This window comes from Ptychodera flava, chromosome 10 (assembly GCF_041260155.1).
Source record: "Ptychodera flava strain L36383 chromosome 10, AS_Pfla_20210202, whole genome shotgun sequence".
NCBI classification, from domain to species: Eukaryota; Metazoa; Hemichordata; class Enteropneusta; family Ptychoderidae; genus Ptychodera; species Ptychodera flava.
This window is the reverse complement of record NC_091937.1, coordinates 6015604-6040693: the sequence shown is the minus strand read 5'-3', so window position 1 is coordinate 6040693 and position 25090 is coordinate 6015604. Positions and strand designations below refer to the sequence as shown.

Genomic DNA, 25090 nt, shown 5'->3' with positions numbered 1-25090 from the left:
CATGCCCTTCAGGTGCATGACTTTAATATACAAGGCATATATATCAGAGATATCAGGATGTTTCATATTTTTGGCGCGCCCTTCGGGCGCCATACTTTCAGAGATATCTTGATGTTTGCTAAGTGAAAGTGTACCATTATGAAATCTGCATTTCATATGAAAAGGATGACAAAGTCCTGATACTTTTCTGTTCTCTCTGTGAGAATTCAGTATGAGAAACCAACATGCACAAATATTTCACAATATATATTTGATACAGTGACTTATTTTAGAGATAGAAAAATGACAAGATATCTTTCCTTCTCATTGATGCAATTATTTTCTTTGTTTCATAGGTTTTCTGTAGAAAGATGCTTTTTATGAACAAAATAACAGTTAAAAAAGGCAGTTTTTGTCATTATTAGCTGTGCTTTTATGGTTTCAATGTTACACAAGAAAAGGTCCTCTCAGACACTGTACACATCAGATTTGGCTAAAAAAGCTCTCTATGGCTCCTCAGTAGATTTAATTGCATGGTTGGCAAGTCTTAACACCCATGAAAGTTTTTGATTCACTGCTTTTTCCTCTTTGATATTAATGATTGACATCCATTTCTGTACAACAGTTCAGGACATCTGGTTAAGCAGAGAAAGTGTGAAATCATACATTCACAGCTCATTCAAAATACAGCTCATTCAAAATGTACTGTATTTAAACTTTAAGATTGACACTTTGAAATTCCTATCTTACAACTGACATGTCAACAATTTCACTAAAACATAGAATGACTATTTAAAATATAAATATATGTAAAATATAATATATATATATATATATATATATATATATATATATATATATATATATATATATATATAATTTATGTCCATCTTTTGTTTTACCTTTGTCGCGCCCGGGGGGGGGGGGGGGTCACCCTGTTTAGAAATTTGGAATAGGGGGGGTCACCCTGTTTTCAAAATTTGGAATAGGGGGGGTCAGCCACTTTTTGACGTCGGCAAAAAATAATCCACCGGCCCCCCGAGGCCGAAGAAACTGACCAGTCCCTTAGGCTTGAAGGAGCAGGATGCATCCTGAATGCATTCATATGATGCTCTTTTAAGATAAATGACTGATTTTTTTCAGACAAGTTGCATTGTAATTTTGTTCAAACACTTGACACATTCACAGTTATGTAGCTTTGTTTTATTTGCCACTTTGTTGGAATAAATTTATCCTTTTCAAAAAAACAAAAAAAAACAACATCAAATCTGCATGCAAAATGAAAGATTCATATAAACAGAACAAAGGATGTAGCATTTACTAGTAATTAATGTCCTGGGTGAGCTTGAACATTCAAATGAGGGAGGAAATAATTTTTGTGCTCTATATCACTGTGGAAATTAAATTACATCCCAACATTCCTTCACTATCTGCCTCTTGTACTATGAAGGTTTCCAGATACTTTTTGACATAACTCAGTAAAAAAGAACGAAAATGTGGAGGTCTTGACGACGTTTATTGCAACCACAGACACAATTTAGCGATACACTTCATCAACCATTTTTCCCTATGGAAAGATGAGCTTTTATGGTCATGTTTGATCAACCTTTTTTCCGTCTATCCTGGATGGAAGTAGCTGAGTCAGAGGTCAAACTCTGGGAGACAGTTGAATTGAGGAGGATATTCTGCATTGGCCGTCCGCATGGTCCGTATTTTCGTGAGCAGCGCAGCCAGCGGTCGAAATCGGGCAGGCGACTAGACTTCGAAGTTGAGGACAGTTGCGAGTTTTGACTGCGGTATGTAAAGTCTGATGTCCGTTACTGAGTCTCTGAGCCTGGTTGATCAATGTCAGCATGGCATCCAAATCAGTGGATGAACTTCGACGAGTGCCAATCAATGAACAACACTGTTCTCTGTATCTGAACGGGATTTGTAATTCAAGTGATTGCCAAAGTCCACACACGCTGATTGGGGATTTCAGTGCCTCGAACTGGAGCACAACGCACATGAATGTTCTGAACATACGGGCCGTCGAGTTAGCAGACTACGATGAACTCAGTGACGACTTGGATCGTTACTTGTGTGAATGGTTGGTGGGATTCCCAACCAATTTTGAAGTGGACAATCCGTTGCCATGCCAATCGGACCTGTCGCCATCCACGAAGAAAATTATAAACAGTGCAACAGAGAAAAGTAGACTGGCGCTGTTATCGACTCATGAAAGCATAGTTACCTCTGATGAACTAAAGAAAGGAAGACTGAAAATGATAGATGGTGAGCAATTGTGCGATCTTTACCCAGTAAACATGATTGAACGCGCCTTCTGTTACACAGATCATTGATTAAAATCTTCTGCCGATCAATTCGAAAGTGTGCAATCAAAAAAAATATACGTGACGGTGATTCAATATTTGCCTCCAGCTCCAGCGAAATCGAACAGGACTTCGCAGCTGTGGGTTTACATTCTGTCCGTGTAAGAAATAACACTGACTGACAGTATTAAAGGTTCATAAAATCTACTGTCCGTTCACTAGAGTATGTTCAAAATCTTCCAAAAATTATTGTTGACGCAATAGTGACACCAAAATGGTTCAAATTACCATTTCTTCGACATGTAAGCAAAATACACGCCGAACGCCAATCTGATTAAAATCAGATGTAGAGCTTGCTGTCGCGACAGCAAGAGAAAACCGCGCAAGTACAGAGTCGCCGTACTCTACATCTGATTTTAATTGCAACTGGACAGATATCAAGGGATGCACCATAAGACCTTGGGAAGGGGGGGGGGGGGGGGGGCGTGTCAGAATGCTACTTTTCCCCAATTTCCAAAGTATAAGGATTCATCTTTTCCGTTTACACACTTTTAAAATACTATAAGCCAGTCAATTATTTTTTTGCAAATGCACCAAGGCTATTTTTCTAATTAGATTTTCTTCAATTTTGAACAACCCATATGTAAGCTGCACGCCCTTGAGAAAACACCATTTCATGTTCTGTTTTCCAAAAGATTGCATACTTGTTTACTGATAATGTGAGACGAATAGCAGGGAGATTTATGAAAATATTGCGTAGCAGTGAAAAAAGTTTACATTCACAAATGAAAAAGTGTATTATGATACAGGTGATGCAAGTTTTGTGTCAAATACACACGCCTTTCACAATGCATATCTGAATATGCACTTGGATTTAAAATTACATTTCCAGTGCTTATTAGGTAGATCTCTTTCATTGTTGCATCACATTGGTTAGGTATGGAAGTGTCCTAATGTAAAATATCTTTCTCTGCACATAGCATGTCAGGTACAAACATATATCTGATGAATTTATCAAACTTTTTGATTAATTTTGAATGTCAATGTCAATTCAGTGCCAAGACAAGTAGGTACATGCTGCTGCATTTTATTTTGGTTTTGTAGATATGCAATATTAATTCATGAAATATTAATTAATTTCTGTGCTGGTTCTCAAAATAATCAATAATAATAATTATCTCCCTTAGATTGCGAATCTTTAGATGACACATTCCTATACTTATGGCGACAGTTTCATCCAAATGTAAGCCGGTGTCAAAAAGAACGTCTGGAAGAAGTTGCACAGAAGACAGTAGTGGCAAGTAATTCCAATCTTATATTACTAGTTTTCAGTGCTGATTAATCTTGCAAAGTACTCATGGTTTCAAATCATTTACAAAACAAAAATTGATGATGCAGGATTAGTTAGGAGCATTGAAATCTTTGGTACAATGTCTGTAAGTGGTATGATTAGATGTCATCCTGTTGTGGGACTAAACCCCTTTCAGTATGACAGACATGCCACACTAATATTGTGGGAATTCTGCAGTCCAGTCCCACAGCCTGGATGAAATTCTGCACTATGATAATAGCTACAAAGTACAGTACATGTCATCTGGATATTCTTTACGGCGGTAAAGACTTGGTACAATAGAGAATATTTTGTCTTCTGTTGCTCTCTTATTCACAAGCTCTTTGCTTTGTCATTTACCTGCCAAGGGAACCTCATCTTACAAAATGCCAATGCATGTATTTCCAGAAATTAAGAAAGTCTTCAAGAGCCACCAAACCAGAAGATGAAATAAAAGTCCTGAATCACACCAACACATTGCTCACATGGACAGAGGCCAAAAAGCTTGAAGACAGTATTCAAGGAGATGGACCAAATCACAGGCAACAACATTTGAGACCCAGTGAATCATCTATGGATGATCTACTTGCAGATATCATAAGATCTGCAGCAACAGAAACCAAGTGTAATGCCAAAATTAGGTAATTATGTACAAGTCTATTATTACCGGTAATGCAGTTGTAATTACTTATATTTGCATTCAAGAACAACATGACAATGAAATTGTTGAACGGCAGATTGTATGAACAAACTCTCAGGCTTTGAAGACGTTGCTATGCTGATGTCCCAGAATTGATATTGGTTCATACATCACAGAGTAATATTAATAAACTTGGACTTGAGAATAATAACAACAAAATGAACCTATCAGTAAAGTTATTACACTGTATATTGAATCATGTACAGACAGACATTGCACTAACTTTGAAGGATGGTGGTTCTGACATGTTTCAGTGACAGCTCTAGGAATGGAAAGTGGATGCAGACATGAGTTTTATCAAACCAGTTCATTTGTCATGTCAAGAATGTTGTAATAGTATCCTTCCATTATCTAGAAGTAATTGAACTGAAAGATTCAGTCATGTAAATTGCTAGCTGAAGGCACAGTGTACTATATAGGTTACTGCTGTGGGCTAAACAAAAAGTTGCAGTGCCCCAAGCTGACACAGCTGGCTCCTCAAACATTCAAAATAAAATTAAGCCTAATGCAAATAGTTTTTAAAGATTTCTGTATAGGATAATGCACGAGTGGAGTGCAATCGTTCAGATATTGAACGGCACGAGGGCCGTAGGCCCGAGTGCCGTTCAATATCTGAACGATTGCACGACACGAGTGCATTATCCGACTTACAACACGTGACCTTGCACCTGCGAGTGGGCACGGACCAATCAGATTACAGCAATTAATTAATGGCCATTTTGAAAGTGCACACCTGTGTATAGTACTATTTCATTGGCTAAGGATAAACACATGGGAATTTCCACGTGTTCTACACGGAGCATAGACGTGGCTTTCAAACGTGCACGTTTTTGTCATTGGTGACACTGCAGCTGAACTGCAAGCATCATGCTGAGTGACAGCGATGAAGAAGTGTTCATTACACAAAATACTTTCCGAAACCCCACTGAAAGTGATAACCCTGAAGAAGACGACTGGCTGTTTCAAGACTTTGGAGAGTTACTGGGTGAACTGGGAGAAGGCTCGGCACAAGTAGAAAGTCTCGCTGTCGACGTTGCGCCTCCTGGTATGTCAAAGCCTGTTCCACTGCTTGTAAGAGACACGTTGCCTGTTCATTCTGACACACCTTGCCCCTCCCGTTTGGATATAAAAAGTGACAAAGAGATAGAAAGAATGGCGATTGAAAGGATTCCTAAAAACACCCTAAACAAAAATAGTTGGGCCGTAAACACATTTAATTTCTGGCAAAACGAGAGAAATAAGTTGGCCTTAGACCCGTCATTTAATATTAGTGTAATACATCCTAAACTCGAGGAAATGACGAAAGATGAATTAAATTTTGCATTGTCACGCTTTGTTTCTGAAATAAAGAAAAAAGATGGAAATGATTCCTGGACAAAGTTTGTATGAATTAGTGATGATTATACAAAACCATTTGTCAGTAATGGGTAAAAGCTGCCAGTTTCTGAATGACCCCACCTTTAAACAGCTAAAAGATACTTTAGATTGTATCATGAAAACAAGGAGCGCTAAAGGAATTGGTACGGAAAAGCGACAGGCCATGGTGTTGAGTGTAGACGATGAGAACAAATTTTGGAGCAGGAAATTGATTGGCGATTTTACACCACAAACTCTATTGGACGCTCAGGTCGTCCTTTTCGGAATAAATTTTGCTTTGAGAGGGGGCCAAGAGCACAGGAATTTACGCCCTGGCCAAATTTGCAAAAAATACTGTGAGATTGTTGGGAAATATTATCTGGAATACACCGAGGACGTGTCAAAAACAAACAGTGGTGGCTTGGCATCAAGGAAAGTGAAGCGTAAAGTTACAACTGCGTTCGAAAACACAGACTGCAAGGAGAGATGCATTGTGCGATTGTATGATACATACAACAAACTTTGGTAAGAATCCTGTTTTGCTTCAGTGTTGAAGTGTACTTTACTAGAGCCATGGTAGATGTTCCAAGTATATCGTGCCTTGATTATTTTGGTTGTGGCGCTTTCCACTGCGCATAATGTGAACAATTAATTCGATTGTCCGGTCTACTGGGTCGTCCACTACGACGCTCGAAATTACTAATTTTCGGTGGTTTTGTAATATTCTGAGTAAAATTTGTTGAACGAGAAATATTGGCTGATAGAGGGCGCCTTTCTTCAAAATTAAGCCCAGTGAACTTATATATTTTAATGAATAAAAACCTTGGCATATTCTGCCAATAGCTGAAATTATCTGACAAGCATGGATAACGAGATGCATACAACCTTAATGTTAACGTTGACATGATCAGTATACTATATTACTTCACCAAGTCCAACTTTTAATTGTATCCCTAACCGATTTCGGATAATTAACACGTTTATGTCAATTTAGTCCTTCAGATCGCCCTCAAGACGTAAACTATTTGCAGCCGGCCAAGAAAATAACCGCAGATTGTTGGTATTCTACGATGCCAGTTGGGAGGAATACACCAATGAAAACTGTGGCAAGACTCTGCGAAAACGCGGGAATGAAGGATACTATACGAACCACAGTCTACGGGCCACAGCTGCCACTCGCTTATTGCCGATGGTATGGACGAACAACTAATTGCTGAAAAAACGGGTCATCGAAGTTCTGCTATTAGATCTTACAAGGTAGTAATAAATTACAACATAGTAAATTATAACTCGAGACGTTTATTCATATAATTGATCAAAAAGAAAACTTGGTATCATTAACTTTGTATAAACTGATAAACTTTTGGGTACAAACGGAAAAGTGGTACCGAATGAATGACGGTAGTTGGACTATCATGCGATGGCATTTCTAAAATGTTTATATTTGCTCTGGTTTCAATGCCGTGCATTTGCCGATGTATTGTTCACGTGCATAATCAAAAATCTTAACTGTCTCATTTAATCAGTTTTGTATTTGTGTTACAGAGAACAAGCATCGAACAGCAGTTCAAGGTGAGCAAAGTTTTGCAAGGAAGGCCACCTAAAATGGCGAAGTTGGCAGATTTTGGGCCGGGAAAACAGTCGATAAAAGAGGAGTGTGACGAAGAATTGAAGTGCCAGGTGGAAGAATGTTCGAACGTCGAAATTCATAAAGAAACAAGAGCAGCGTCCGTTACGTTCATTTTGAGGCCGATCTTCCAGAGGGAGCAAACATATCTTTGAATTTCGATAAAAAGTAATGTTGTAATGTAGACATTCAATTAAATCATGGTGTATTAAAGTCCTTTCTACTGTCATTTGTTGTTGGGTGTTTTTGTAGTGTTTCTGTTGTGTCGGTCACTGTGTGGTAACGGCCACCTGTTGTCAAGTTTGCACTCGTTTGATTTCGATATTAGATATTGCACCGGAGCAGTGCAATATCTAGATATTGCACCGGTGCGGTGCAATATCTAGATATTGCACCGGTGCGGTGCAATATCTAGATATTGCACCGGTGCAGTGCAATATCTAGATATTGCACTGCTCCGGTGCAATATCTAGATATTGCACCGGTGCAGTGCAATATCTAGATATTGCACTGTACCGGTACAAAATTGAGAACAGGTCGATGTTTATCTAGCAGAGAACTGCACGACAAAACAAAGACCATGGCCAAGAGCAGTGTTGTAACTTGTGGTCTTCCCATCTACCATAGAGAGAACCAGTGTATGTTATAAACAATGTGTCCTTCCACTTCCACAAACACTGACTGCTCAACGGTACAGTGAGGGATGCAATGTTTATCTTCTCCTGGTAATATGTCCTTGAAATGTTATGCCTTTCAAAATCTGTAGTATCAAGTCTGGTTACATAATATCAAAGTGTGTTACCATCCACTGTGAGAGCTATGTGGGAGGTACTCTTACCCAAGTATGCTGTCAATAAACTCAACTGTGCAATATGATTGGTTCCAACAAGATTATGTTGGAGAACAAATATTCAGTTGTGGTTAGTTTTAAATATAATTAGGGTTGGAGCACGGTCCCTCTATCACGGTGGTAGAGGGACTGTGGTTGGAGCCAGCAGAGCAGCCATACATAAAGGAATCTTTCAGTCTAACCTGAATACTCAATAACTGAGAAATGTTTGTCAAGGGACATGCAGCTGAATTTTATAATTTGTTTCTCCTGCCTCCTTTTCTCTTTAAAGAATCCGAGATTCAAGGAAGCGTAGAGTAAAGATTTGTGGACAAGATCATTGTGCTGTCAGTAACGTTGAAGTAACAGCAATGTCTGATGTTGGGACAACCTTACAATTCATAGTTCTAACAGAGGTATTATACTTCATTCTGTGCACTCCGTCACTTCAATACATTTGTGTTTTCCAGTAGTTCGGTATGTACAAACAAATCCACAAGATGGTAATTACTTTGGTTGTATGTTCATATTCACAAGATATCATTTCAACTGTTTTATTCACTACATTACAATGGATTGTTGCTCTGTTACTCTGAAGCATTATTGCAATATCAGTGTACATGTAGTTTTCATAAATGAACCAAAAGGTTTTCCCCGTACGTCTTGCATTATTTGCATAGTAATATCATTTTGAAATTGACTTCTGATCATAGGACATATGAAACATGTTTGAACAGAGATGAAAAAGTGATCTTGTGATTATTAATCTTGCTCATTCACAAGAGGATTTTATACTACTGTGTAGTTTTATAATCCAGATCTGTGCTAAGCTCTCCTTTGGTTAAAATCAGATTCTGTCAAATGTTCATATAACATGCATCAATATTTGCAGAACAGTATTTTCACCTGACAACTAGTCAGTTTCTTAGTAATTGTTGAGAAGGGGCAAATTAAAACAAATGCAGAAAGAGAAAAAGTGAAACCAACCAAGAAAGTATGAAATTCAGGAAACAAGGGATGTAACATCTAAGCTGCAAAAGACCATTAGTGAAACTGCAATTTCAGCTTTTTATAGAAAAAATGAAAATCAAACCAGATCTCTTTTTGTTTTTTTACAGAAGTCCTGTGAAGTCGCTGACCACATATGCAGGAACAATGTGATTGCACAGTTGTCACGGGAATGTCTGACAATAGCCAGGGAGTCTATATTTGGTGACAATGATTTTAAGATAGTATATCTTGTCTCAATCTTAAAGAAGGATCACAAGTATCAACTGTTTCTTGCCAGAGCACACATTGCCAGCAGTACACTAGATGCCATGGAGTGTCAATGCAAAGGTGATTGCACATGTTCATGGCCCATACATAATCCTCTACAACCATCATATGTATTCTACAGTTCTGTTCCAAACTCAGACTTATTTACAGGATCAGGGATTGAATGCCTGTACCAAGCTATCAAGGTCATATGTATGTTCTTCCTAGCAGTATCCAGAAAGCTAGCAAAGCTAAAGTAATCATACATTTCATTAAGTATTATGTATCACTGTCACTTTTTTAATTTCTGTGAAGATCAAATTTTGTCCCTAGTATTTGGAAAGAAGATATTTTCCCCTTCAGAAAATTTAAGGGAGATTTCACCACTTCAAAATGATGGTTTACTCGTATCTCTAGGGTGTGACTGGCACCATTTCATGGGAGGCTTGTCCCCCCTTGACAAATTACTATGGGGTGACAACATGTCGACAGAGGGGAATCCCCCACCCCCTTCTAGATCAAACACTTACCCCTATCCCAATTAGTACAGCACAGTGTGCATGATTGATGCACCGCTGATATGAAATAGTGTCTATGAATTCAATGAGATTTCAGATCTAGACTTATAAATGCTGTGTTACCATGACAACACACTTCCTGAAATCTGTTCAGTGTCCAGCATGACAAACCAAAGGAAGTATTATACTGCCAATGTAATTGAATGGCGTACAAACTGTAGTGCCTGTACATTCTTGAGCAATGTCGGGTGTGTGCTTTAGATACTTGTGTCATTGATAAGATTATTAACTATGCAAATTATATTCAAAAGTTTTTCAACCACCATTGAAGTTTCCTACTTATTACCGGTATGTATTATTTAAGAGAGCTAAGACAAAATAAAGTTTCATAGTATTGTGCCTATGAGAAGTTTAGCCTATATTTCAATTTGATTTTAAAAAGGTCAACTTAAAGCTGTTATATACAGCAGTGCATTGCTTTTTGCAATGCAATATCTTTGAATCAAATTGACACATTTGGTGACCTGTGTGTGTGGCAAATTTTGTCTGAACCTTCAAGAAAATGTCATTGAACCTGTTTGAAGTTCTTTCTGAAAGCAGGTTTTATGATAGAATGTGATCACTGTAAGCTATGCTTGCAATGATGGAATGACAGATTTGCAGAAAGTGAAGACGGAACCATGCCCAGGTGTAAGGCTTGGCTCAAAATTAGCAACTTCCATCCTGTGTTGTACATTCAAGCATGGTGTTGGCTGTCTGATACCACACAACCAGCACACAAACCACAGCATGCAGAATTGTCTAGAACCAGCAAAAAACCCTACAGCATTATAGATGTTCTAGAACCACTCAGATTCTGTAATTTTGGTATACTTCCCAAAAGTTTTCACAGAGTATGGTATACCAAATAGTTCTAGACAACGGCAGATGTGACCTTTGGCCTTGTGACCATTCATTACACAATAATACAATTTTCTTCTTTGAAAATGCATATTCATTTCTGAACAATGCATATATTCTTCAAGACATTTGGTTAAAAGGTTGATGAGCTGTGAACTATTACTTTGAAAATACAATGTAATTCTGAGTAGTTACACATGATTTTCGGAAAAGAAGTTTGACATTTTCTTTATTCATCCAAATTAATTCTATTATTAAAATCTTGCAACTGCTTTTATCAGTGTATGACATTGTAGACACCTAATGTAAGCTTCCACACTATCTGACGCCTATACACTATGCTCAGTAACCATCAGGGAAAACAACGCTTTATCCACCCTCAGGACCGTGGGTGCGCGCAACTCGAATATCGACACGAATACCATGTGCGCAGAACCTTACAAACCGGATGTTATGTATGAAACGGAAGTGTGTAGGGGCGCTCCAACGCATAACATTGAGCAAAATATGGCGGCCCCCTTGATTCGTCCACGGGCAGTGTCCAGCACCCAAACGGCAATTTCGCCATCACAACTGCCGCCTCCAACACTACACCTCCCGTATGTTCCCTTGCCAATACGAGCTGCTCTTGCCGACCGGCGTAAGTTTGTCGACTTTGCCAGCCTACACCCCGATGTGCTGACGATTGCTGCGGGACTTGACGTTGACCATAGCATCGTCAACAAAAAGGGCATCACATCGTTCGTTGTTTGGTCGCAGTGCTATTCGGTGTTTAGCGCATACAGGACTTACTATTTCCCGGACGATGCGGTACCGCTTACAAACTACCATAGAATCATTGCCGCCAGAGCCGAGCTGTACAAACCAGAGGCGTGGCTTGGTTACGATACGGCCTTTCGTTTACGTGCTGCCGATCATCCTGGCTTCGTTAATTGGGGCGTTCCCGATCCCCAGCTCAGCTCTCATTACTTCGAACAGCAACCACATCTAATGCGCCCAAGATGTTTCGGTTGTGGCCTAAAAGGCTATTTTAAAGCAGATTGTCCAAACTGTAACGGCGAGTCTAAAAATAAGCGTCAGAGGGGAAATTCCCGTACTCCAGAAAACAAGGCGTCAGAAATCTGCCGCAAGTTCAATGCCGGTAAATGCAAGACACCATGTCTCAATGGACGTCTTCATTTGTGTAAACACTGCTACTCCCCAGATCACACCGGCAACCAGCACGAGTTCTTCGATCCTGAACTGAATTCAGGAACTGGCTGGCCCATCTCATAGAGACCATCTGCGCTACTGTCTCTGCTACGTACTATTTTGATGCATGGAGCTAATTTAGCTCCATCTTTGATGACACTGATTGCTATCTCCATTATCCTTGCTATGGTCAATTTTCAGAAGTTCAAATCATTCCCCATGGTTTATCAATAAAATGTGTTCATCAATTTCAACTTCCGTTTGAGTTTGTTTAAATAATGACGTTGTGAAAGATCCAAAGACATGAATATTGTCCATTGACAATGACTCATTTCGAGAAAAGCACACTGAAAGAATTCTTATTAATACAAATTGAATAAATGATAACTAATCATTAGTTATCATTTATTGAAGTTGTATTAATAAGTATTCTTTCAATGTGCATGTGGCACTTTGAGTATTAGATGTCAGTAGAGTATCACACTGGACACCCATCGCACATTTGTCTTAAACTTCACACAAACGTTTGTGATGTACCAAACATTTTTGAATGAAACAAACTTATCTATATATCCCTAGTAAAAGTCTGAACAAGATATTCAATGGGGAAAAATATGTGGCATCTGGGTAACTATACTTCCTTGGTTGATGACACTGCTGATTTATAGAATGATTATGAAATTACAGAATTTACAGTGCAGTTTTCAAGCTTTGAGAAAATTTGATGAGTATTGATGCTGTCATGTATGTACCATGTCTTTTCAGTAACATACCTCAATGAAATGTTTCACTTGTTTAGAGAAAACAGTAATGTGAAGCACAGACAACTTCCCTGAAATAATTTTAGGAGAGAAAAAGACATCCCTAGGGTTTGGACATCAGATTTTAATTATTACTTTTAAATGTTTATATGGTGCTGGTCCACAATATCTGAGAGCTTTGATAAGTTTTTATGTACCTAGGCGCAAACTTCGTTCTGCCAACGATTTTAAACTCAATACATTCATGACCAAGACAAAAAGGTATGGTGATAGGGTGTTCTGTTCTGCAGCCCCATTTTTATGGAACGAGCTTCCAGTGAATATTCGTTCTTGTAATAATTTTATTACTTTAAAACGTATGCTTAAGACACACCTTTTTAAGTTGGCTTTCTCTATTGATTAGACTTTTTTATGATTTTTGCTTGTTTTGAACTTTCTCGATCAATTATATTTTTATTAGTTATCCATGGTCTTATTGTAATGTATCTTTCAGCGGCTGTGATCACTTTTTTCTGTGGAGTTTGTCGCCTTACAAATAAATTATTATTATATATTATTATATTATGTGTTGTTAAAAGAGTGCTAATACTATTTATTGGTAAAATATTATATAACCTCTTCAAGAGATAAAAGATAAACCAGATCATTACATATATAACAATGTGAAGAAATTTTTTCATATCAAGATATGACACATTAACACTAAAAGCTAATGTGACTGTTGGCCGTTTTGTATTGAATGCTTTGCTATCAAAACTGGTACCAGTGCTTGACCTCAGCAAGTCACAGCTTGACAGTCCCTACAGCTAGAGTGTACTCTGTGTGTCTACTTATCCAGACAGCTCCTCGGCTAATACAATACAGCCACTCAGGAGGCATACATAATGGCTGTTTCAACAAACAATTCATGACTTTATATTCTGGTGGCATGTGTGGTGATTTGAAATTTGAGTTAACTGTGCAAAAACAGATCTACAACATATTTTATCTCAATAAATGACTACGGTGATGAAAGTGAATATACTGGTTGGCTGTTACAGTTACATTGGACAGGTGGATTGTACAAATGAAAATACCAGAGTATAAAGGTCACAAAGAGGTCATGAAAAAGATCAACGATGATGCCAAGTGCACTTTGTTGAAGAGAATGCATCACTTCATTCCAAGTTGTTTCATAGCTTCCAATTTATGTTAAGCTGAACTCAGGGCTGTTTCATATCACTTATAAGTAAAAATGCACAGCTTGTACAAATTGGCAAAATGTTATGAACTAGATTGCCAGACAATGTATGAACCAGGAGTTATGGTCCATTTTATGGGCATTGAATGGGTTGGCAGCTGTATTAGTGTACATCTCAATATTGATTGTGTGTTCATTCATATGTACAGTAAACCCTCGCACTAACGACCATGCTTGGGGACAGAGAAAACATTTGTTAAACTGAGGTGTTCATTCAAATGAGGGAATTTGAATCCTGACTAGCCTTCTCGGGAGACACATTGTACATACGTAACTTATAACCAATAATTCGTACTACTGGTGGTCATTAGGGCAAGGGATTACTGTATGTGGTTATACATGCAATATAAACTGAAAACAAAGACGCACATACATTAGTGTAAGCTTAATTTAATATAACAGGAACAAATACAATGATATCAATGTTTTACATGGTTGTGAAATTGCAGCATAATACAAGACCACACACTATGTGAGGAAAATAAAACAACCACCTGTACAATTCAGATATACAAGAACTCAAAGTTATCATCATATCTTAAGAGGGGTAAAGTGAAAGTATAACTCTTCACCAGCTCAAAGGATTCTTAACTATCACCTGCTCGTTAGCTGACTAGAAAATAGCATTTTTATGCAATTAACTTTCTAACGTTATTGAATGAAATCTCAGGCTTGAAGGGAAGTTTCTTTCTACAGCGTTTTTTATTTGTCTTCTTTTTAGAGGGGAGGACTGTAAAGTTAATGTTTATAACTTCAAAGATTTGAGCCCATTACTCAAAGTTTTTGTTGTTGGAAACTTGTTAGAATAAATTAACCTACTGACATGATATAATTTACAGCTTAACTACATTTACCCTGAACTTTTCCTCTGATTTTTGCCTCCCATTTTCTCTCCTGTTTGCCTTGACAAACACAGAAACTGAACTTTTCTGAATTGGGCTCCTGATCTATGTAAGCTAACTTATGCAAATGTTATGAAAAATAACAAATAAAAGTGGAATTGATTGTCTTACTGTCTTGTTCAGCTGAATTCAGAGATTTTCAGGATACAAACAAATGTACATTTATTGCCATGATATTTTGTCAGCTACAAATTTCTTAGAGGGTTTGTTTTTCTTGCATTGGCACACTTTTAAGTGTTGCAACAGGGTTTTACATGTTATTATTGCCCTGATATTCCCATCAAAGTCGATGATTCTAACAACTACAATAAGTTGTTGCCCAGATCTATTATTGTCAATGAACTACCTTCAGGTACTGGTGATTTGTTTACCTGTGTACCACTTATTTCTGTCAAATTAGCTACTTCAGGGTAATGTGGTGATATTTATTGCCCTATATGACAAAGTGAGGGCTTCATGATTTTATTGCCCTCTGGAACTATGCTAATTGGTAATACTGCCCTGAAATTTTATCATAATACTTCCACTGGGTAGCAAATGTTTGTACTTCCTTGATGGTGTTAAATGCAGTGTCTGCATGGTTGTCAATGAGTATTATGTATTACCTGATTACCTTGTTTAGCAAATTTGAAACATAACAATTTTTCTTGATATACTATAATTGATGCTTCAAAGATAAAAAATGTCACAAGAGTGAAGATAAGTGAACTACCACAGCTTTCCATGTCAACTGCATGTACCCTAGATAGGGAGTCTTTAGGGTAATGTGGTGTAGCACTATATAAGTCTAAGGTAGGACCCTTTATTGTTTGAACCCAAAGGCTAGTTGTATCCCCATTATCTTCACTCACAGTACAACGCAATGAAAAACTCATTCCTACCATGCTTAAAAACTGCTGGTTTAACAATCTTCCCAAATACCTGTGATAAAACATAATTATTTGGAGAGTAGCTGACAACAAATGAATCAAATGTTGTGTAGGGGCAGAAATTTCTTCTGTTCAGAGTTTGAACGTTGTCGATGATTGTCACTCTGCAAACTGTCAGGTGAGGATTATGCTGTGAGTTTTGACACCATGCTTCATGGTACATAGATGTTAAGTTAAAATGACATGTTTATAAAGAAATGCTTCTTGGTTTTCAAACAAAACTTTCAAATTTTTTTTCTGCAGTTTTTTATGCAAATCGTCTTCTACAAAAAACTTTAGTCAAATTTTCCCATGAGAATTTCTCAACATTCTTTCCTTTTTCTACAAAAATATTCCAAAAAACTGAACAATGAAAAAGTCTGAACTATCACAACCGTCAGAATAACATCAATGATAACGTAACATGACAGAACGAAAATGAAAGTCTGAAAAATAAAACTGTTCTCTTTCAAAAAACCTTAGATAAGCTAAGAGACCCACATGCATAGAAGTGACATACAGGGGTAGGAATAATTATTGGAGGAATTTAAACAAATTTGTATAAAGACAAAGTATCTAACCAATTTTTAGGAATTTCCTTTGTGCTGTGTACTTGCTTAAATTTTCATAATCTTGGACTATTTAGAAGTTACCCCATTCCACCAAAACAAATATGCCATTTCTGAGACGATGGATACATGATATTGATCTGACAAGTTTTACAGCATAACTACACATTATGATAACAATATTACTTAGAAATGACATGAAAAGACCAGGGTTGGGCAAATCCATTCTGTAATAGGTAGTACTCAGACCAGTGATAGGCAAATCTATTCAGTAATAGGTAGTACCCAGACCAGGGTTGGGCAAATCTATTCAGTAATAGGTAGTACCTAGACTACTAGTAATGACATTGTTCATTGGTCATACTCTATTTAACATACATTTGCATTGATTGTACTCATGGTCTGTTTGATTCGCAAAATGGAAAATTCACTGCTCAAAGCATGACCTTTGGTTTGGATCATAGACCTATGGATTGGCTCATCCCTAAAAGCTGTCCATTTTATTTTTTTTGACAGTATAGTAGAAGTAAATAGGCTATCACACTTAAGCCGTTGCAACATTGAAAGATGACATAACAGAAGACACATTAACTTACTTAGAAACCCTGTTCAATATTGGGTATATGTATCGATGCATATACACTCAGCACCATTAATGTGGATCTTAAGGCCATTTAATGGTTGGAAAACTTGACTTGTGTTGCCAAAGTGGCCAAATTTTCTCAAAAAACTTTTTTGAGTGGTGAACATATACCATTTTGATCTGTTACAGTAAAAAAAAATTGAACATTTCCTTAAAAAAGGTCATTTTACTGAAAAAATTAAGAACATTTATGGCAAATTAAAGCTAAAACTTTTTTTTCACACAACAAGGTCCAGTGTGATATATAGACACAATCTGATGGTAAACGAGAAGAAAAGTGACGACTGCTTTCTCACTCATGGCAAGATAATGAGTCAAGAAAAACTTCAAAATAATTGTTATAAAGTAGTTTCAAAATCAAGGAAACATTAGATATTGTGAAGATTATAGTAACATTGTATATCTTAAATGCCAAAAATTGTTGAGGCACTGACAGAAACAATTGAGTAATACAATAGTAATTTTTGTACAGTACCAGCATTTGCTTGATATATTTGACTCAATTCTCTCACCCCTATTTCTGTATACACCGGTCCCACTACACTATTGAAACTGAGATAGGTTATACCAAATGTTGTTGACATCAGGAGGGTTTTATTTTGAAAAGGCCATTTTGAATGTTTGAGTGATGAATGGAGAATCTTCCAAACATTATCAACTGTTATGTACATCATTACATAATACATATTATACTTCATTTATGCAATTATCTAGGAATGTACAGGTAAGTTTATTAAGATTAGACAAGTCGAAATACAGATTATCTTAAGGTGGTTGGAAAGGCTAGAGCGTCAGTTATAAATTTCAACAAAACTATTAAAATATAAAAGTAGTCAACATTCTCTGTGGAATAAAAAAAAAACTAGACATTTGGGCACAAAGGCATTGCAGAGTTATAGCCTGTTAAAACTTCTGAAAAACTGACCAAATAAGAAGAAGTTGGGGAGTCCTTAGTGTATTAACTATGGTAGAGGTCCCCTAGCTTTTAATAAAATGTTTGAAAAGGGAAAGTCATTATTTGCTGTTTTTCAGGAAAGTTTGACAAGGCGGTGCTGGCATTCAGAGTGAGTGACTGCTATTGTAAATGCATTTTTAGATTCTTTGAGTGTCAAAGAGGTGTCAAAAATGAGATTAACCAAAAAAACTGCTCTATGACTTCAAAAGAGGGGTGCAAAGATGGCTTGTTTTCAACATTTTTGACAGAATAACAGTTTTCCTACATAATTGTATACCAAATTAATCCAACTTTGAAATGAGATATGGACATGGAATTTTTACAGCCTATTAACAAGGTTACAGATAAGATTTGTACGGCACAATTTTCCTGTATTTGTAGTACTTTTTGAAAAATCACATTTTGAAATTTGAAAGAATTTTAATAATTTTTTGATATGTAAACCCATGTAAAATCATAAAAACAAATTTTAGTTACAAATCCTGCCGTACAAATCTTACAATAAATAGTGTCAACATATTTATAACTAATTTGGTAATATTAATACTATCCAATTATTATAAATTCAAATATGTAAAAAATATATGAAAAATTAAATTTTAATATGTACAGTACTGGTGTCATATTTCAAAATCATGGCTGCAAATATACAATTTTTATATTCTTTGGAGAATATATTAACTAAGGGAGTTATCCTGAAAATTTGAACTAAATATCTTGATTCTAACACTTGAAACTTGACATTAACTCTGAGAAAGAATTGGTGCAAAAATAGCCTTTCCAACCACCTTAATGGCCATATGCAACGAAAGAGATCGTAAAATAATGGCAAAACTTTACAATTTCAAGGCCTTATTGTTTTAAGTCCAGTACTAAACCTTATGAAAACAAAATTTGTACAATATTTCAAATCTTGATTTGGTTCAACAACATGGTATAACCTCACTGAATCCAATAAAGTGGATGGATCCACCATCTGGACGGGGGAAGATCTTACACCTCAATTGTCTATGGATCCACTCACAAGAAACTGGGGACGAGAGGACTGAGTCACATCAAACGATCCGCTCATTCAGAGCAGTGGACCAAGTAAGAAATTGGTATTAAACGTTATAACCCAAGTAACTGTATTTCACAATCACCAGCTTGACCTAAAACCTAGCATAACCTAGGCTATGTAGAAATGGACCCTTCAGTTAATGGTACCCTACAACAACTTTCTTCTCAGTCCACTACTCTTAATGTTTGGGAAATTATATCTTACAGCAAATTTGACAACTAAAGAAGTGATATAGAGTACAGTATACATTTACAAAAAGATTACAGATGATCCAAGATGTGATTGCACTTACAACTACATTTACAGTTATTATTATATTTTGTTTAGAAAGTTTCAAATACATAATATGATCCTGATTATGAAGTCATCTTGTTCATAATCAACATACTGAAGAAAAGAAAATTTTACAAACTGATCTTCCCAAAACTGTGCAATGATGCCTCTGTAAAAATGAATTAAAGTTGACCCCTGTCACCCCCATTTCACTGTACATAGGCCTAGCCACAGGGTTGGAAACAATGGGGTGGTTCACACCATGGTGGTGAAAGGGTATATAAGGCTGCGGAAAGTTACTGATGACAAAAAATGATACACAATGCAAGATATGGGTATGTATTCACCCTCTCATTATGCGGTAAATTTGATGAGTTGGTATCAATCACAATCACAGCATACATTACAAATGTAAACTTTTGTATCAGTAACTAAGAATGATAGCAAAAAGAACCATAAATGCGCCATAAATTTGGTCAAATGTTATACCAGACCCTTGATGGATGAGGGCATGTATCATTCACTTTGGAAAAGCAAGCTCCATGGGGGTATCTACGTTACCAGCTAACTCACGTGAAAATATAGTTATTGAAGCTATGTTGCTGGGTCACTCGAAGAAGGGATTCACAGGGCAACACAGCATCGTGATATGAACTACACAGGATTAAATGCAGCCAGGACAGGTTTAAACTCATTCTGGTATGGCAATGGTTTCTAGAGGTGAGGACCCATGCTGGCAAGTTCCAGCAGACTGTGAAGTCAAAAGTCACTGGGTAGGGTTGATAATCTTTTGATCATGGCAATGGGTTGCCACACAAGGTCTCCAAACTGGGAACAAAAGATCACAAGTTGAAGATATACAGAGTATGTGTACCAAACAGACACCATACCCAGCTGAAAGATCATTCCAGACAGTTTTGCATTGTTATTTACTGTAGCCATGGCATGGAGTAATACCATACCATGCATGAAAGCTTGCATGAAATCAATAAGCTTTGATTCAAACCAGGTATTTTTTAAAGTCATATGCTCTTTGGCACACGGTCCCTTTTGTGGAGGGACCGTTTTTGGCATAAAATAAACTGAAAGAGAGTACAAAATTGCCATTTGACTACAAATCATGTACAAACACACATTTTTTACACACAGGAATGAGAATTTGATATCTCTTACAACGTTGAAATGACAACAGTCGAAATGTCAATCACGACATTTATATAAACATTCACAAACAATGCAGACTTGCCACTGGGTACTATCTTTTGGAAACACTGCCTGATATTTGATATCTTTTGAATAATACAGAACTTTGCTTCTCATGATGCCTTTAGCTCGAAACTTTTGATTTTTTCACATTTCCTTATGAACAGCATATATTTGCCTCAAGTATTAAAGCAGCCTTAAAACAAAGGGTTAACAAAAAAATCAATTACAACACGGATATCGATTCTACCCCAGTTAGAGAACAGAAGGATACCATTGTAGGAAACATGATATATATACCTGATTAAAGTTCTTAAAGACAGGGAGGGAAGGAGATTTTGATGATAAAGTTATCCATATAAATTTCAGATAATTGTTCACATAACTTGCTAATGGCATTGAAGGTCTGATAGAGAAGACAGATTTTTGAAATAATTGATTATTGAACTATCATTATTGAATCACATTTCAGTCATGTTCCTATATGTAAAATAGAACTGTATCATTGGTGGAATGTAGAAGCACTTCACAATAGAAGACTCTCTCTGTGTGCTATACTGTCTGATTGGATATCTGATTAGAAATTGTTTAACATGTGCATTGTGGAAAAACACTGAAAGACCTGATGGAGTTTGTCTAGAATTATTTCAGATCTTTTGACTGCAGACTGCCCTGCTACAAAATAAAGTCTAATTTGAGTTACAAAATACTATCTGTCACTGTGTTTCAAGATGTTTGGGAATTGAGTGCTTCTTGGAGTGATGACATGTTATAGAGGCTGCCTCTTCTCTTGAAACTATTTTTTGCTATTTCTAGGAATTCCTGATCTTTTCAGTTAAGGTAGAATGCGCCTCAGGGACAGATATTCAGACTCTCAAACTTTTCCAATTCTTTTCTGATCTACCACTTGTGGGTGCTCATTTGAAAGTTCTTGTTGTAAGAATACTTTTCATCAGCTTAGTTTTTCAAAATTTGGAAATTTTAATTTTGTCCATAGAGTTAACACAGGGATAACGGCCATTTTGAATTTCAAATATCCGTAAATCTTGGGTAATGTTTTCTTTAGTACCAACAATTTGCATGGTTATCCCTGGTTTTTATTCACGATTTTGATAGAGAATAGTTGAAATATTACTTTAGGAAAGTTTGAGAAACAGTTTAAGTCTTTCACTTTCGAGGCGCATAATACCTTAAAATGAATTTATGAAAAACATAACGCATCTGACTTGGTTGTATATTGATGAAATGTTGACAGACTCTACACTGCTCTCCTCTTCATCTTGGAACACAAAAACCAATTGACATGTAATGTCTATGATGGTTTCTGTATGAAGTCTCAATAAAATTAACCTAATATGAACTAATCACACTGCAATTGTCATTAGAGAAACTTATCAATAATGACAAAAACCTGATTACATAATAAAGTACCCAACTATGAGCACAGTTATTAAACTTATATTTGACCTGAAGTTTACAATGGAGCTACAACTCAAGTTGTTAGTAAAATTCCTCCATATGTTCAACAACACAGAAAAAACTTCTTTCATATGATCAATGCTTGATTTCAGATTTTTATAAAAATAAGCACCAAGAGTCTTTGGAATGTGCTGATTATTGTAGAAAATACAGAGGTTTTATGATCCTTGAGATGTGATGAACTTCTGCCTCTGGTCTAGCACCATCTGTTTGTACCTTGCTGAACATTGATCAGTGTGGTGAAGAGTCTCCTATACTAAAAGAGTTGTAAAATTTCTCTGAGCCTAAGCATTTGAATTACAAGACTGCTTTATGTGATCTCATTAGTCTACAGTCTTCCTGATGTTTTTTTTTCTAACAAGGTAAACACTATGGAAGAGATCAGTCTACCTGCACTATGTTTTTCACACATCTCTACGCCATTGAACATGATACAGAACTATGTTATCATTAACTTTGGTCTTTTGAATGATTGGATGACTTTGTAAAATCTTTCTCATTACTGATTATTTGTCTTCACAGAAATGCTGACTTTTCCTTCATCTGTAACCTGTATGAATGTATGAAATCATTGTGAGAATATCAAAGGCCCTGAATGGACAAGGAGTTGTTACTTAGATGCAATAGAATCGTTTTACAAGTCACTCACAATGATAACAAATAAACCGGCTAAACATGATACAGGTTGGATACCATTTTTCCTGCAAGTAATGGAAAGCGTTCCACCATGGAATCAATGTCATCAAGGCACACAGCTGAGTGATTTTTAAAAAGTTCAAGTACTGATCAAAGTTGGAGATTTTTAAAAAAAATAACCAGAGACAAAGTTCATCAATGAGGACCAAACTACCTTATTTTACAGTACTGATGATGTTTTTGGTTTTTTTCTTGTTGGTGTCATTCTGTCTCTAAACCTATCTCTCAATTCAGACCAAAGCCAAAAATGATGTCATCTAATACCTTGCTCCACTCCCTACTTCTTTCATGTTACCCTTTACTGTCATCCCTAGTTTCCCTCCAATACCCTCCTCCCTTTTCCTCCCATCCCCTGGCCCCTCCAATACAATGCAACTAACACTTGACTACTCAGCTCAGGGTATGAGTTGCTTTATGTACAGGCAAGTCCACTTCCTTCCTCAAGGGGTGTCAGGTGTCTATGAAGTGTGCGAAGTCAGCTGCAGTATGTATCCACACACCAGTAACTTACACTGAAATTTTAAGAAAGAAAAGATACATATTTTAATCTTTGTTAGCAACTGAGCTTTTCACCTTGTGCTCAAAAATCAACACAACAAAACTAGCAGCGGAACCTGCTGACTCCCTTCAAACTTAAATACTTAAATATGGGTGATTCAGGTATGTTAGTCCAGGAAGTCTGGTCTGAAAGATTTCAAACCCCTAGTAACTTATCCAATATTTAAACTGACATTCCTGTTTACACAGTTTTCACTGCAGACTCTGATAAAGCAATGTTATCCTGATGAGAAATGTTCAATGATTTGACTTTAATTGACTTTAATCTCGGAAATGCTATTGACAAAATATAAACTCAGGAGCTGCAAATCCTAGCTTTGAAGCTTGGTGAAGATGAGTCCCTAGAACCTGAGCTATTTCATTCTAAGTATACATTACACTACAGCCAATTAGATTCACTCACTCGTGTGATTCAATCACTGATGGGATACCTATGAAAGATTTAGAAAGGCTATCCTATTAAATCAGTAGTCTCAAAACACATGGGCATGTGATCAATCAGAGGAACAGTTGACAACCTCTGAACAATACCTGCAGTCAATCAATTTGCTACATTAGTAACAGCGCCCCCTAGGGGTGAGATCACACAAGGCAGTTTGGTAATCTAATATTGCAAGGGACAAAGTTACTATGCCTAGACATTTTTTTAATACCATGCAATAATAAATGTCTATTTTAAATTCTATCATTTAAGTTCAATAATGTGGACGCAGTATGATTAGTCAAACACAACCCTGCTGTATTTTACATCGAAGTTTATGGTTAGCTTTAGTAGTACTTTGTAGGTACCATTGATTATCGGTATGTCTTGAAGATAACAAATGTTTTTGTTAATCTTTTGTCTCAAAGTAAATGGTTTGGTACATCTCATCAACCTTCCTTACGGCATTTTTCAAGAAGCTGAACAATATGACTGACTTTTCATAGTGTACAAAATTCCACAAATAAAATCCAGAGGTAGTGACTTTGCCTGTTTAACTAAATCTAACTTCATTCTGAAAACTTTATCTTTGACAAAATACTGTGCATTGTTGTGCCCTCTAACATATGTGTCTTTCTGAATACTTTGTGTCAATTTGGCAAATTATAAATTCTTTGCATCAGCCCTATATCTTTACATGTAAACCAAAAAATTTGCTTGCATCACAGGAAATTTGTTTGCGTCATGGCGCGTCACATTAGCTTAGAGGACATACTGCCATCTATATTTTACATTGTGTTGTAATACTCCAGGAACTGTAAGCAACCTGTTATTGTACTGTATATCATGCTATCAACATAAATAAAACCAAATATGAGCTAAAAACACCTTTTACATTATTTACTTTACTATTTTAGTTTGTTTGTGATAAGATAACCAGTATCTGACTGGTATAGATGTATCATTTGCCTCTGTGTGTTTCTCACTTGATCCCAACACTTCACTCTTTTCAAAATTTTGATCTCTTCATGTGACTGGTAAATATTGAAAGATTTCAGCCACTCCTATGTCTAGACTAACTTGTGATAACAGTATGACAATGTACCGGTAGTTACAGCCAATTTTAGCATATATTGGGTGAGATGACACGATAGCTGACCTATATACAGAACTGGGTCATACACATTGTTTTTCAACTGTATTGTAGTTGCTGCATGTATTGCTGATGAGCAGTAGATTCATAAACACAGTCAATATAATGCCTGTATTGCACTGTGTTCTATGAAAATTGTCCACTGCACAATTTTACATTGTTTTTAGTAACAGTCCTACTCTGGAATAAAAAGGACATGCTGTGTTCTACAGACTCAGTATGCCAAAGACATCACATGATGGCAGTACAAGCAAACCTAGATCTACAAAT

The 25090-nt window shown here is 36.6% G+C and overlaps 2 protein-coding genes across 2 annotated transcripts in view; one reads left to right on the top strand and one right to left on the bottom strand.

Moving 5' to 3' along the window:
• Nucleotides 1-1724: 1724 nt before the first annotated feature.
• LOC139141854 (uncharacterized) lies at nucleotides 1725-10304 on the top strand. Its single transcript, XM_070711594.1, has 5 exons — nucleotides 1725-2253; nucleotides 3479-3588; nucleotides 4030-4262; nucleotides 8426-8549; nucleotides 9252-10304. Exons 1-5 carry the CDS (start codon nucleotides 1833-1835, stop codon nucleotides 9648-9650), a joined length of 1287 nt encoding a protein of 428 aa, XP_070567695.1. The 5' UTR covers nucleotides 1725-1832; the 3' UTR covers nucleotides 9651-10304.
• A 12677-nt stretch (nucleotides 10305-22981) lies between these two features.
• Nucleotides 22982-25090, bottom strand: part of LOC139141853 (M-phase phosphoprotein 8-like) — a 42326-nt gene continuing 40217 nt past the window's right edge. Inside the window, 1 exon segment of the mRNA XM_070711593.1 lies at nucleotides 22982-23200. Coding sequence (XP_070567694.1) covers nucleotides 23147-23200 — 54 coding nt within the window. The 3' untranslated portion in view covers nucleotides 22982-23146.